This window comes from Elephantulus edwardii, unplaced genomic scaffold (assembly GCF_000299155.1).
Source record: "Elephantulus edwardii isolate Elephantulus edwardi_28Jun2011 unplaced genomic scaffold, EleEdw1.0 scaffold00096, whole genome shotgun sequence".
In the NCBI taxonomy this organism is placed as follows: Eukaryota; Metazoa; Chordata; class Mammalia; order Macroscelidea; family Macroscelididae; genus Elephantulus; species Elephantulus edwardii.
Window position 1 is genome coordinate 915,461 of NW_006399846.1, and position 11,830 is coordinate 927,290.

The 11,830-nt window shown below is 44.7% G+C and overlaps 2 protein-coding genes across 2 annotated transcripts in view; one reads left to right on the forward strand and one right to left on the reverse strand.

Annotated features, from left to right (window-relative positions):
• The window catches only part of LPCAT3 (lysophosphatidylcholine acyltransferase 3), a 58,736-nt gene extending 54,522 nt beyond the window's left edge, over positions 1-4,214 (forward strand). The window contains exons 6-13 of the mRNA XM_006891244.1: positions 85-263; positions 1,026-1,134; positions 1,832-1,918; positions 2,002-2,168; positions 2,802-2,949; positions 3,027-3,185; positions 3,444-3,572; positions 4,062-4,214. Coding sequence (XP_006891306.1) covers positions 85-263; positions 1,026-1,134; positions 1,832-1,918; positions 2,002-2,168; positions 2,802-2,949; positions 3,027-3,185; positions 3,444-3,560 — 966 coding nt within the window. The 3' untranslated portion in view covers positions 3,561-3,572; positions 4,062-4,214. The remainder of the gene's footprint in view (positions 1-84; positions 264-1,025; positions 1,135-1,831; positions 1,919-2,001; positions 2,169-2,801; positions 2,950-3,026; positions 3,186-3,443; positions 3,573-4,061) is intronic.
• A 908-nt stretch (positions 4,215-5,122) lies between these two features.
• On the reverse strand, positions 5,123-11,597 carry EMG1 (EMG1 N1-specific pseudouridine methyltransferase). The gene is made up of 6 exons (XM_006891245.1): positions 11,409-11,597; positions 6,764-6,865; positions 6,520-6,661; positions 6,112-6,170; positions 5,881-6,030; positions 5,123-5,389 (listed from the first exon to the last, which is right to left on the reverse strand). The coding sequence occupies exons 1-6, from the start codon at positions 11,574-11,576 to the stop codon at positions 5,276-5,278; spliced, it is 735 nt and encodes a 244-aa protein (XP_006891307.1). The 5' UTR covers positions 11,577-11,597; the 3' UTR covers positions 5,123-5,275.
• Positions 11,598-11,830: the final 233 nt, after the last annotated feature.

Here is an 11,830-nt window from a genome sequence, read left to right on the forward strand (position 1 = left end):
GGCACTAGGGTGGGGAACCCTCAAACTGGCTTTTGTGGGGAGATTCAAGGCTATCCTGAACCATTCATTCTCTTCTTGGCATAGAATTCCTTGTCCTCTGAGCAACAGAAATATGCCATACGGGGTGTCCCTTCCCTGCTGGAAGTTGCTGGTTTCTCCTACTTCTATGGGGCCTTCTTGGTAGGGCCCCAGTTCTCAATGAACCACTACATGAAGCTGGTGCAGGGACAGCTGACTGACATGCCAGGAAAGATACCAAACAGGTAATTGCCCCTCTGGTCAAGATCTCTGTGTAGGTGTCTCATCCAATACAAAGTCACTGCCCAAATGCCTTTCCTGAAGGCCAGACCTGACTGCATCTGCCAGGATGGCCTGGGATACAGGCCTGTGCTGCACAAGCCCTGGGCTGGGATGACATGGGCCCACCAGGCCTGTGCACTGCGGGGAGAGGGCCCTCGTCAGCTTCAGTCACTTCCACCCATTCAGTCTGACCCTTTAGTACAAATTTGAGTATTTGCTTTTATGCCCCAGGATTTCACCTGAACCACTCCATCTTCCTATCTCTAAAGCCTAACTTATCATTTAAATAAATATATCACATATATCAAGTAGAAATTTAAGTTATTCGAAGAATCCTTTTAGGAAAAACTTGCCTAACCTGTGTTTCAGCATTAATCAAGCAAGACAGGAAGGGGCAGATTTTAAATTGCTATATTTTTATTATCTACATGAGATTTGGAGTCTTGATATAGATTGGGAACCCTGGTGAGCCCTTGAGGTCAGGAGTATCCCAGGTGTGAGACACCACCCGACTCCCACGTGCTCTCCGGCTGCCCTTCCCTCCCTTAACTCCAGTGTTACATTCACCATTCCTTGTAGCTAACCACAGGTCTTACTCCAAAACTGGAAAGACTTCAGGCAGCTCCTCCCGTTCCTGATAGGCATGCTCTTTAACACTCGATAATTTAAGCAGAGGGTGAAGAGAACAGACTCTGCCTTTTGTGACCCCAGTTGTTCCTTTCCAGCACAATACCTGCTCTTAAGCGCCTGAGTCTGGGCCTTGTCTACTTAGTGGGCTACACTATGCTCAGCCCCCACATAACAGAAGATTATATGCTCACTGAAGACTATGAGGTGAGTAGCTCCTAGAGCAGCAGCTTAGGACTACATCAGAGATAGAAAATGGACAGGCAAAGATTCCTCTAGACAGCTTAATCATACCGCCTACAAATGCATGTTGGTTTTGCTCTAGATCTGTGAGAGTTGGTGTCAGTGCCAGCCGGAACATGGTCATCAGCCAGCCTTGAACGACCTTCCTTCGCGGGCACAGGGCTGTGCCAGGTGTACTTTTAGCACCCCTTCCCTTCCCCAAGAACACCTCCTGGCACAGTCACTTCTGGCCTTCTCCAGCCTATGCTCCTTACTTATGGATTTGAGTGTTTCTAGGGAAACAGGAAGTCACTCCTCCCCACCTCAAGGGTTTCAGCAGTTCCATAGCCACTGCTGGTAGGTTCCCTTAAATTACCAGCGAACATATGGTATGTCAAAGTTCCTAAGAACTTGTTGCTCCAAATGCTCCGTGCTGTGCCAAAGGAGGCATTCGATAGAGGAGTTAAGGACAATACTGTCCCTCAGACCCTCCCAGGAAAAGGAGGTGAATGGTGCTCACTTTGCTCCCCTACTTATTCCAGCAACCCTGTAAGGCCAGGTGACAGAAGTGTTTTGACAAGTATGAAGTAGGTCACTACATGTTTGAAAACTGAGAACATTAAGGGAAATTTGCCTTGTCTGTGTGATTGCCCTAATGCACACATACTTTTTTCTTCTCAAGAACCACCCTTTCTGGTTCCGCTGCATGTACATGCTGATCTGGGGCAAGTTTGTGCTCTACAAATACGTCACCTGCTGGCTAGTCACAGTAAGTAGACAAGAAACAGGGTCATAGATAGGCAGAGCTGTGGGGGAAGTGACAGGAACCCTGACAGCTGTTCCTTCCCTCAGGAAGGAGTGTGCATATGGACAGGACTGGGCTTCAACGGCTTTGATGAAAACAGAGAGGCAAAATGGGATGCCTGTGCTAATATGAAGGTGTGGCTCTTTGAGACAACCCCCCGATTCACTGGCACCATCAACTCTTTCAACATCAATACCAATGCCTGGGTGGCCCGGTAAGCAACTAAAGGGGAGCTCTGTGCCCTAGTTCCTTACGTTTGCATCGTCTCCCACGTCAGGAAGAACTTCCAATCCCTCTCCCACACACCTGCACACTTGGTCCCTTCTCTGCAAAAGGGGAAAAAAAATTATTTTTTTTTTCTATTTGAAAACCAAAAGCAAGATATTCAAGTGCCTTGAGTCCCAGGTTTTAATCCCAACTCGGCCATTGGTTTTATGTTCTCCGTGCATTGTTTAAAAACATCTTTGTTTGTTTGCTTGTTTGTCCCACCACTAGAGTTGTAAGCAGCACGAGTAGAGAACTGGTCTGCCCTGTACACCACTGTGGTCCCAGCGTCAGGCACTCAGTAGGCACACAGTCATTATGTTGAATGAAGTGGCTTGTCCAAGATCACCCAGCTAAACCTTGGGTCTGTTTTCTGTCTCTAAACTGTGAGTCGTCATCTTAACTGCCTTTCATCTCTAGAGCTAATCACGTAGCACTAGCACTGCCTCCCTTACCCCTGGTGGCCACAAGTGGGAGCCAGCACCACTCCACTCCTCAGGGCGCCGAGAACCTAGTGGCAGGACGGTGGGCATGGAAGGCCTGGGCCTGGCTGTGGTTCACCCTTATGCACCCTTTTCTCTAGTTATATCTTCAAAAGACTCAAGTTCCTTGGGAATAGAGAACTGTCCCAGGGTCTCACGTTGCTGTTCTTGGCCCTCTGGCATGGCCTACACTCAGGATACCTGGTCTGCTTCCAGATGGAATTCCTCATTGTTATTGTGGAAAGAAAGGTAGGCCTTAAGGGTAATGGCTGAAAGAGGACCGGGAGAAGGGGCATTCTGATGACCTCTCTCCCTTTCTTTTCCAGGCTGCCCGCCTAATTCGAGAAAGCCCAGCCCTGAGCAACCTGGCCTCCACTTCTATTCTACAACCCTTTTTTTACTTGGTGCAACAGACCATCCACTGGCTCTTCATGGGTTACTCAATGACGGCCTTCTGCCTCTTCACATGGGACAAATGGCTTAAGGTAAGTTTGAGCCTTTCATGAGGATGAGAGAGAATCCATGACACCCCAGGCTTTCAGGGATGTTTCATGCTCTCTCAACACAAAAACTCATAGCCAACCTTCCACTGGGTCTCCACCTAGGAGGTTCCTCATTTATCTTCTCCCACAGAGTCACCACTAGATTTGAACCACCAGAGGCATGGCCTGTGGCTTAGAAGCACAAATCCCTGTGCCACCAGAGTTCCCTGCCCTGTCTCAGCAGCCTTTCTCTCTCCACAGGTGTATAAATCCATCTATTTTCTTGGCCATACCTTCTTCTTGAGCCTGCTAGTCATACTGCCTTACATTCACAAAGCAATGGTGCCAAGGAAAGAGAAGTTAAAGAAAATGGAATAATCTTTCTTCCTGGTAAGTAAACATCCTTAGAGCTAAGCTTGACCACCAGGTAACAAAAGTAGAGGAACAAATTGAAAATGAGACTACTATCTTTTGAGCTGCATCAGGTTGGCCCCAACCCATGGTGACCTTAATACAATGCAAACAAAATTATTTGCAGCCCACCCACCCACCATCCAGTTATCAGGTGCAGTTCAGACAGTATTCCATTGTGATCCAGTTTTCATCAGCTGATTTTTAGAAGTAGTTACCAGGTCTTACTTCCTAGTCCACCTTAGTCTGGAAGCCCCACTGAACCTGTTCCCCATCATAGCAATATGTAAGCCACCACGGGCAGACAGGCGGTAGCCCTGCGTGAGGTGCACTGGCCAGGAAACATACCTAGGTCTCCTAGATTCCTACCACCTATTCTGCCTTGAAAATTGTATTCTAACTTACTGATGCTAGGAGGGTCTAGAAGCAACCCTACCCAGCTTGCCAATCAAAGTTCTTCTCTTGCAGATGGCCTCGAGCAGGACTGGTGCAGAAACTACTTGTCTCCCTTTTCACAGGACTCCCTTGCCCCAGAGCACAGAGAACACGGAAGCCAGGGAATCAGAAGACGTGGCACTCCTAGCTGTGCCTCTGCTGCCAGCCAAGTCTTCATCTGGGGCCAAAGGGGACACTCTTGTGGGAGGAGTAGAGGGGCCCACGTCTCCCCTCTGGGCTCCCCCATGCACGATGCCTTATCTCTCCCCACCTAGCCAGGAATCTGTTGTGTTTTTCTTCTGCCAATTTACTATGATTGTATATGTGCCGCTACCACCACCCCCCCTATGGGGGGGAGGGAAGGGGTGCAAGGCCCCACCTGCTCCACTTTTTCTACCTTGGAACTATTACCAGATAAAATCACTTCTGTTTGTTCAGTTTTTCACTACTAGTGTTCCTGGCTGCCTTCTTTCCGACATAGCTCTTCTCCATACTTGCCTTTGCTGAAATAACCAGAGCTCTCTAGACCACAGTAACCTAGGAAACTTGGAGCTAATGCATCCCTTCAAAGCCTAGAGCCAGCTGCAAACACTGGAATCTCCATTATCTTCACATGAAGCCTGAAGGGAGTAAATCCTTCATACCATTAGACACCGCTAAGGTTAGGGAGGACCTGGGCCTCAGGGAGGACCTGGGCCTCGAGGGAAGTACAACCACAGTACAATGATCCTTAGAGAAAAGCATGGTGAAACTTTATCTCACATACTGTAAACATGTCAGAAGGAGCCAGATTTTGTAAAGACATCATGCTGGGGAAGGTGGAGAGTCGGAGAAAAGGAGAGATCCTCAGTAAGATATTGGCACAGCGACTGAAACAAAGACTCAAATATGTCAGATTGTTGGGATGGTGTAGGATAGGGCAAGGTTCAGATGTGTTGTTTAAAGCATCGCTAAAAGTCATAGTTCAGCATGACACAGTTAACAAGCTTAGGAACACCCACAGAACTACTAAGTTTATAAAAACCTATTTATAGATGGTACACGCACACAATAAAATAATAAAATTTTAAAAAAATGAGTATTTAAAACAAACAAAAACTATTTATAGAATAAACTAACAACAAATATACAGCCCTGGCTTCCCCAAGTCCACAGTCTTGATGCAGGAAGGACATCATCACCCAACACTCAGAACAGAGGCAAGGAATGTCAACAGTCTTTGTGTTTTGAACAAGAGTCCCAGACTGTCAGATGACCCCCCATACTTCTTCAAAAGCTGTGGTCAGTTTTGCACAGGTGAGGGCAGCAGAAAGGGGGTAGTTGCTAATGGAAACCATCTTCTCTGTATACTCCACACTGACCTAGGGAAAGAAAAGTATTGTCAGACAATTCTAATAATCTGTAAAAAACTGGTAGTAGGTTCAGCCCAGACCCAGCTAAGTTAATAACTCAAGGCACTGTTTAAGAAGTAGTTGTATAAAGGCGAGCTCTGGTGGCCTAGTGGGAGGAAACTGCACTGCAATCCCAGAGGTATGCGATTCAAATCCACCAGATGCTCTGCTGAAGGAGGAGGAACAATCACCTCCTGTACCAGTCAAATCCAATTTGACGGTACCCACATAAAATAAATAAACAAATAAAAATTATTTTTTTAAAAAAAAAAAAGAAGTAGTTGTATAAAGAATGATGGCAGTCTTGGCTTTGACTATTACAAATAACTCAGTCCTCAAAGACTGCACCTTAGGACAGGATATGAAACCTCTACTTTGTCTTTTGGCTGTTTCTACCCTCTAGTAAGAACAAAGACTGTTACAGTAAATGCTCTGTGAGTTCTTGGGATCTAAACACTTACCTTGCCATGGGCAAAGGCCCCCACCACAAAAACAATAGGGTCACTTCTGGGCACCAGCTCTCGCACATCACTAACAACTGGGATGGAAAAGGAAGTGCCAATTTTCATACATCCAACTGGAAAGTGATCAGACACTGGATTCTTAATTACCTGAAGTGGGGAGGAAACAAATATCAGCCTCGGCAACAGTCTCAAAACCGTTCTTCTAACAAGTAGGTTTTAATACCTCACCTTCAACAGCTTCTGGGGGCCATCAGCTGCTCGAACACTGAGTTTGTGTAAAAGTTGAACTAAGGGAGAAAAAGGATTCAGAGCTGACGGCAATGCTCATTTCTTCTACCCAGTCATCTAACAAAAAAACCATTGTTACATGGGCTGTGTGTCCTTTGCATACACACTACAAAATTCTAGGAGCCAACAGTTGTCCAGTGTGTAGCTAACAGGACAGTTGATGGGTTCAGCTACTCCCTTTCTTACTTAGCCAGGAGACCAGGAAGAGCAGTATTTTCCTGTACATGGAAAGTAATGTAGAGTCCTTATACTGCTATCAATCAGTCACAAGGTCCTAGCTTAAAGCCTCCACATTTAATTTCTTTCTCTTCCTCCTTCATTACTGAACTAAATCCTAAGGCTCCTCACCCATAAGGCCACAGAAGCGATCAAAAGTTCTGGGAATCCGAGTCTGGGGGTTCACTTCGATCAGCACATTCTTCTGGGTGTGGATATAAACCTGCAGCAAGCCAGCTCGGTTCAGGGGACTGTCCATCAGCATCAGTAAACTCTGAAGGAGGCAGAAAACCATTACAAAGAAGGCTGAAGAGAGCAGCATACCACTGGCTCCATACAAACTCTCATGGGATTTGAGTTCCTTCCCTAGAGTTACCTGGTGAGCTATGTCTGGTCTCACTTCCCCAGGGTCCCGTCCATTCTTCAACAACATGGATTTGTGCTTGTCGCAGTTTAGTAGCTCATATGTCTTCCCTACCTGCAAATGACCAGGGAACATGATGAGAAAGCAACATAAGCTTCTATTACCTCATGTGGTGATTCTCCAAATGTGGTCCCTGGGCCAGCAGCAGCATCTGGGAACTTGTTAAAAAGGCCAATTCTCAGGCATACTCTACACCTATTGAATAAAAAACCTTGGGGTGGGGTCCAGTAAGCCCTTCAGAGGCTGTCGTGTTATCCTAAGAAACTGAAGTTAGAGGAAAAAGGAGATCTGGTGGCACAGTGACATGTTGGGTTGTCAAGCTGAATCTACCAGCTGCTCCAAGGTAGAAATATGGACAATTTCCTCATAAAGTTTACAGCCCTGGTCCCTGTGGAGGGTCCCTATGAGTTGGACTCTACAAAGTGGATTTGATTTGGGGTTTTCGGGATCTCAAGAAAAAGGAGAAGAGCACACCAGAGATGTCATTATCATCTCAGGTGAATTTCATTTTAAAATTTGTGGCTATTAGCAAATCCAGTGAGGGATTCTAAAAGCAGGTAACGCTTTAGAAAAAAAAAGTAAATGTTTTAAATTTATCGCTAAGAGTAACACATGTGTTGGACAAAATACAATGAATGCCCTCAGTTTACTTAAAGCAATCATGTGCACCAAGAGCTCGACGAGTGCACAGGAAGACCGGAACTCAGAGCCAGGCGGGAATTTCATCAGAGAAAACAGGTCTCAGAAGACAAAGAGGAAAAGAGGTAATTACAAGATTTAAGAAAGGAAATGACACTGGGGGAAAAAAGGAAACTGAAACATGGAAGGGCAGTGATTAATATTACTTTGAAACTATTTTGTATAGAATCCTCATGTACCAAGCTCAATCCCTCTCCTCTCTCCTAAAAAATGGTCATTAAGTCAACAAGGGCTTACAAAGCATATGTCTGGTACCATTACAGTGACAGGCACTACGGATAAAAGGAAAGATTTTTTAAATTATTTGCTCTCAGAGTGCAGGAGAAGACCCCAGACGAGATGGACTGATATAGTAACTGGGGCAATGGGATGGGGTGGGGGGAGCAGGTGTGTCAGAAATAGACTGGCTCAGGACAGGGCAGGGTTCAGAGCTGCTGTACATAAGGTTGCTATGGGTCGCAGGTGACTCCATAGCACATATCAAAGACTTTTAGTGGAAAAGATAAACAATAGCATGGATATTTCATCTGGATTATAAAACATGAAGGAAAAATGAAAGCATTCATTAAGGTCCTGTCAGCAGGAGGATTTGACTTCTAACAGGAAGGATATCATTCCTGTGAGGAGGTAGAGACCCAAGAATTGTTCACTGAATTAAGAAAATAAGTAGGAATTAGGCAGAGAGCTGACTAAATGAAGCTTCCAGACTATGTGCAACATTAAAGTATAAGAAAACTTGGTGCTTTCAAAGAACTTTAAAGTCTGTAATACAAGAAATAAATGTAGACTGCAGATCCAAATGAAGTTAGTAGAAGCAAGAAAGACCAACAAAAGGAAGAAAGACAACAATAAAGTCAGATGAAGACTTCAATCAGTTATAGTCAAAGTATCACTAAGCTGAAATTATTTCAAAGTGAATTTTAATCTGGCCATGACCTCAACTTTTTAATAAGGAATACAGAATAATAAGAGTATGATTTACCCAAGGTCAGACAGTAATGTCTTTTACACATAGTATTTCTTTTACTCTTCCTAACATGTTTGTTGTTGTTGTTGTTATGTGCCGCTGAGTAGCTTGCGACTCATAGCGACCCTATGTACAACAGTCCTAAACAATGCTCTGTCCTGTGCCAATCGCACTGTCTCTGACACTCCCATCCCAATAACCCCAGTCACTGACTAAATCCACCTCATAGAGGGTCTTCCCCTCCTGTGCTGTCCCTCCACCCTACCAAGCATGATGTCCTTCTCCAAGGACCAGTCTCTTCTTACAACAGGACCAAAGTATGTTAGACAGAGCCTCAGAATCCTTGCCTCCAAAGAGCCACCTGCTTTAACCCTTTCCAGGATGAATCTGTTTGTTTTCCTAGCAGTCCATGGTACTCTCAATACTCTTCTCCAGCACCACAGCTCAAAGGTATCAATTATCCTTCTGTCCTCCTTGGTCACTGTCCAACTCTCTGATGCATAACAAGTGATTGCAAAGACCATGGCCTGTATCAGATGCACCTTAGTCTCCAGAAAGACACCATTTCTCTTCAGTACCATCGCAATACGTCTTTTAATTTCCTGGCTACTGGTGCCAAGAGTGTTGACCGTAGAGCCAAGCAAACTAAAGCTGTGAACAATCTCAATCTTTTCACCATCCATCCTGATGCTGCCAATTGGCCCAGTGGTGAGAATCTTTGTCTTCTTGACATTGAGCCTCAATCGATATTGGAGGCTACAGTCCTTGACCCTCTGCAGCAGGTGCTTCGAGGCAAACATATTATCCCCATATGATATTTGTGGAGTGCCTGAGTAATACAATCAGTTAACACATTTGGTCACTAACAAAGAAGTTAAAGTCTACCCAGAGGCACCCTAGAAGAAAGGTCTGGCACTATACCTCAAAAACTCAGTCTCTGAAAACCTTATAAAGTACAACAACACTACTAGGACACACTTTTGGGGAAGGGGCGAGCATCATCATAACTTGAAGTCAGCTTGACAGCAAAAACTATGGTTTAGGGGTGTAGTCTGGGTTTGTTGGTGTTTTTTTAAAAAACATATGAAGAACCTATGTGGTTAAGTGCTATACCTAGCATCATACAGCCAGTAAGTACAGAAAAGGGGGTTTGAACTCATTAAAAAAAAAAAACCTCAAACTCACTGCCACTGAGTTGGTGCCAACTCATAGCTGACCCTCCATCAGGTTTCCAAGAGAAGAATGTCCAACTCTCTCCTGCTAAGCCACTGGGCCAACACAAACCAAAGAAGAATGACCTTTGGGTTAGCAGCTTAACTCTCAGCAACCTGGTGGTCTAGTGGAAGTCTCTTAAATTCTCAACCACTGCAGTGCTGTCACAGAAGGAAGATAAACTTTTCATTCTTGCAAATTACAACTCTTGAAGGACAGCTGACATGATAAACATCCAAATTAGGAGACAGCAAGAAACTGAACAATGACTATGAGCCATAATTAAGTCTGAAATATCAATTACAAAATAAAAGGAAACTTGTTTAGCTAGCCACTTAAAAAAGAACAGTCATTCTAGCATACAAATTAACAAAGTTAAAATGATTAAGGAAGGATAGAGATAAAGAATCACACTTAAAATAGTTAAAGAAATGTACCACTGTACTTGAAAAGTTCATCAAAATTTCCTTCAGAGTTTAAGTATTACTTATATTTTTCAAATTAAGAACAAAAACTTATTTTCTTAAGATCACACACTTATATCTGTCAACCAAGATGAAAATGCAGGTTTGCATTCAAAATAATGCAATTTTCTTCTGGGTCTGCCAAGTGAATAAATCTAGCGCTAAAGAACAAAAGAAAATGAGAAAAATGGCACTAAGTTTTAAGATAGAAAATGGCTGGATTTATTATTCAGGAAAAACAGCTTAGTTGGGTAAAATAAAGATGTAAACGTATTTAAAGATAATATGGTCTAAGCAATGCAGTGACAGAATGCAGTAAAAAAACTAAAAAATGCATGAACAACCTTTCTCTTTGGGCATGTTGCTAGGAGGGCTTTTCCTTGGAGAAGGACATGATGCTGGGAAAGGTGGAGAAGACGACCCTCAACCAGGTGGTCAGACAAGGTGACTGCTACAATAGGCTCTTGTGTGTCAGAAAATATGAAGATTGCGCTGGATAGAACAGGGTACAGATCTTTTGTTCACAGGGTCCCTTTGAGATCTATTCGACTCCAGGGCACCTAAAAACCACAACCACATTTCTCTTTTGCCTAGTAGTAACCTAACCAGTCTTGGGAAGTAAGACAAGCAAATTCCCTTTCCTTGTTGCTGGGTTAACTACAAGTTATAGTTAATTAACATCAAGTGAGTTCTAATTCATGTCAATCCTAGATGTAATAGAATTAAGTGCGGGGTACTATGTCATTTTCACGATAGTGACAAATAAGAGCACAGTGAGAATGTTCCGATCGAAAGGGCCTTTGTGGGCTTACTTCCCAGGCCTTCCTTCCAGTCTATCTTAGTTTAGTAACTCAGTGAACCCTGTCCACCATGGGTGACACTGTTGGCACTTCAAATCCCGGTGGCGTAGCATCAAGCTTCTTAGTAACACATAAACCACTACCAAAAAAATAAGACAGACAATCCACTGTCCGATGGTTAGTGGCTTCTTCTTTTAGATGACTTCACAAAATCATGGCAAAACAACTGGAAAGAATAAAGTGTGGGCTAGAATGGGTCTCAAGAAAGGTCAAAAGAAAATGAGTGCAGACGAACCAGAATGTTAAATCACGAGACAATGCGACATCTATGCGCCAAAAGAACGTTCCGCCTCCTTCCATTCCCCTAGCCCCGTGCAGCCCCTCATCCTCATCCCATGGAGTCCCAGTCTATCAATTTACTAGTTTTACCCTCCCAAACTCTTCTTCTTAACTACCTTGACTGTCTCCAGACTGGCCCCTTCCAGCACCACAATGAGCCTGCAGCCTCCAGTCTTGCTCCCCGCCCCGAGTCGGGGACGCTTGGGCGGCACAGCATCCCAGTCCTGCTCCTGCTCGCCATCGCGCCGCTCACGAGGTTGGAATCCGCTACTGGGCGCAGCCATCTTGTAATCAGACCGGAATTTGCGCTATGGTCCTCACGTCAATTTTTCAGACTAGAACTTCGTGCTGCAGCGGACCTCACCCTAATCTCGCATTTCCTTCCGGCTGCCATTTTAGAAGTGGGAGTTTGGAAATGGCGAAGATATGCTGTCTCCCGCTACTGAAGCCACCCTGGGAGGGCAGGGTTACAAACGGGGGCGGTGACTTCCGGATGCGTACTTCCTGTGCGCGAAGTTTGGGTCCGCCGCTGGGCGGG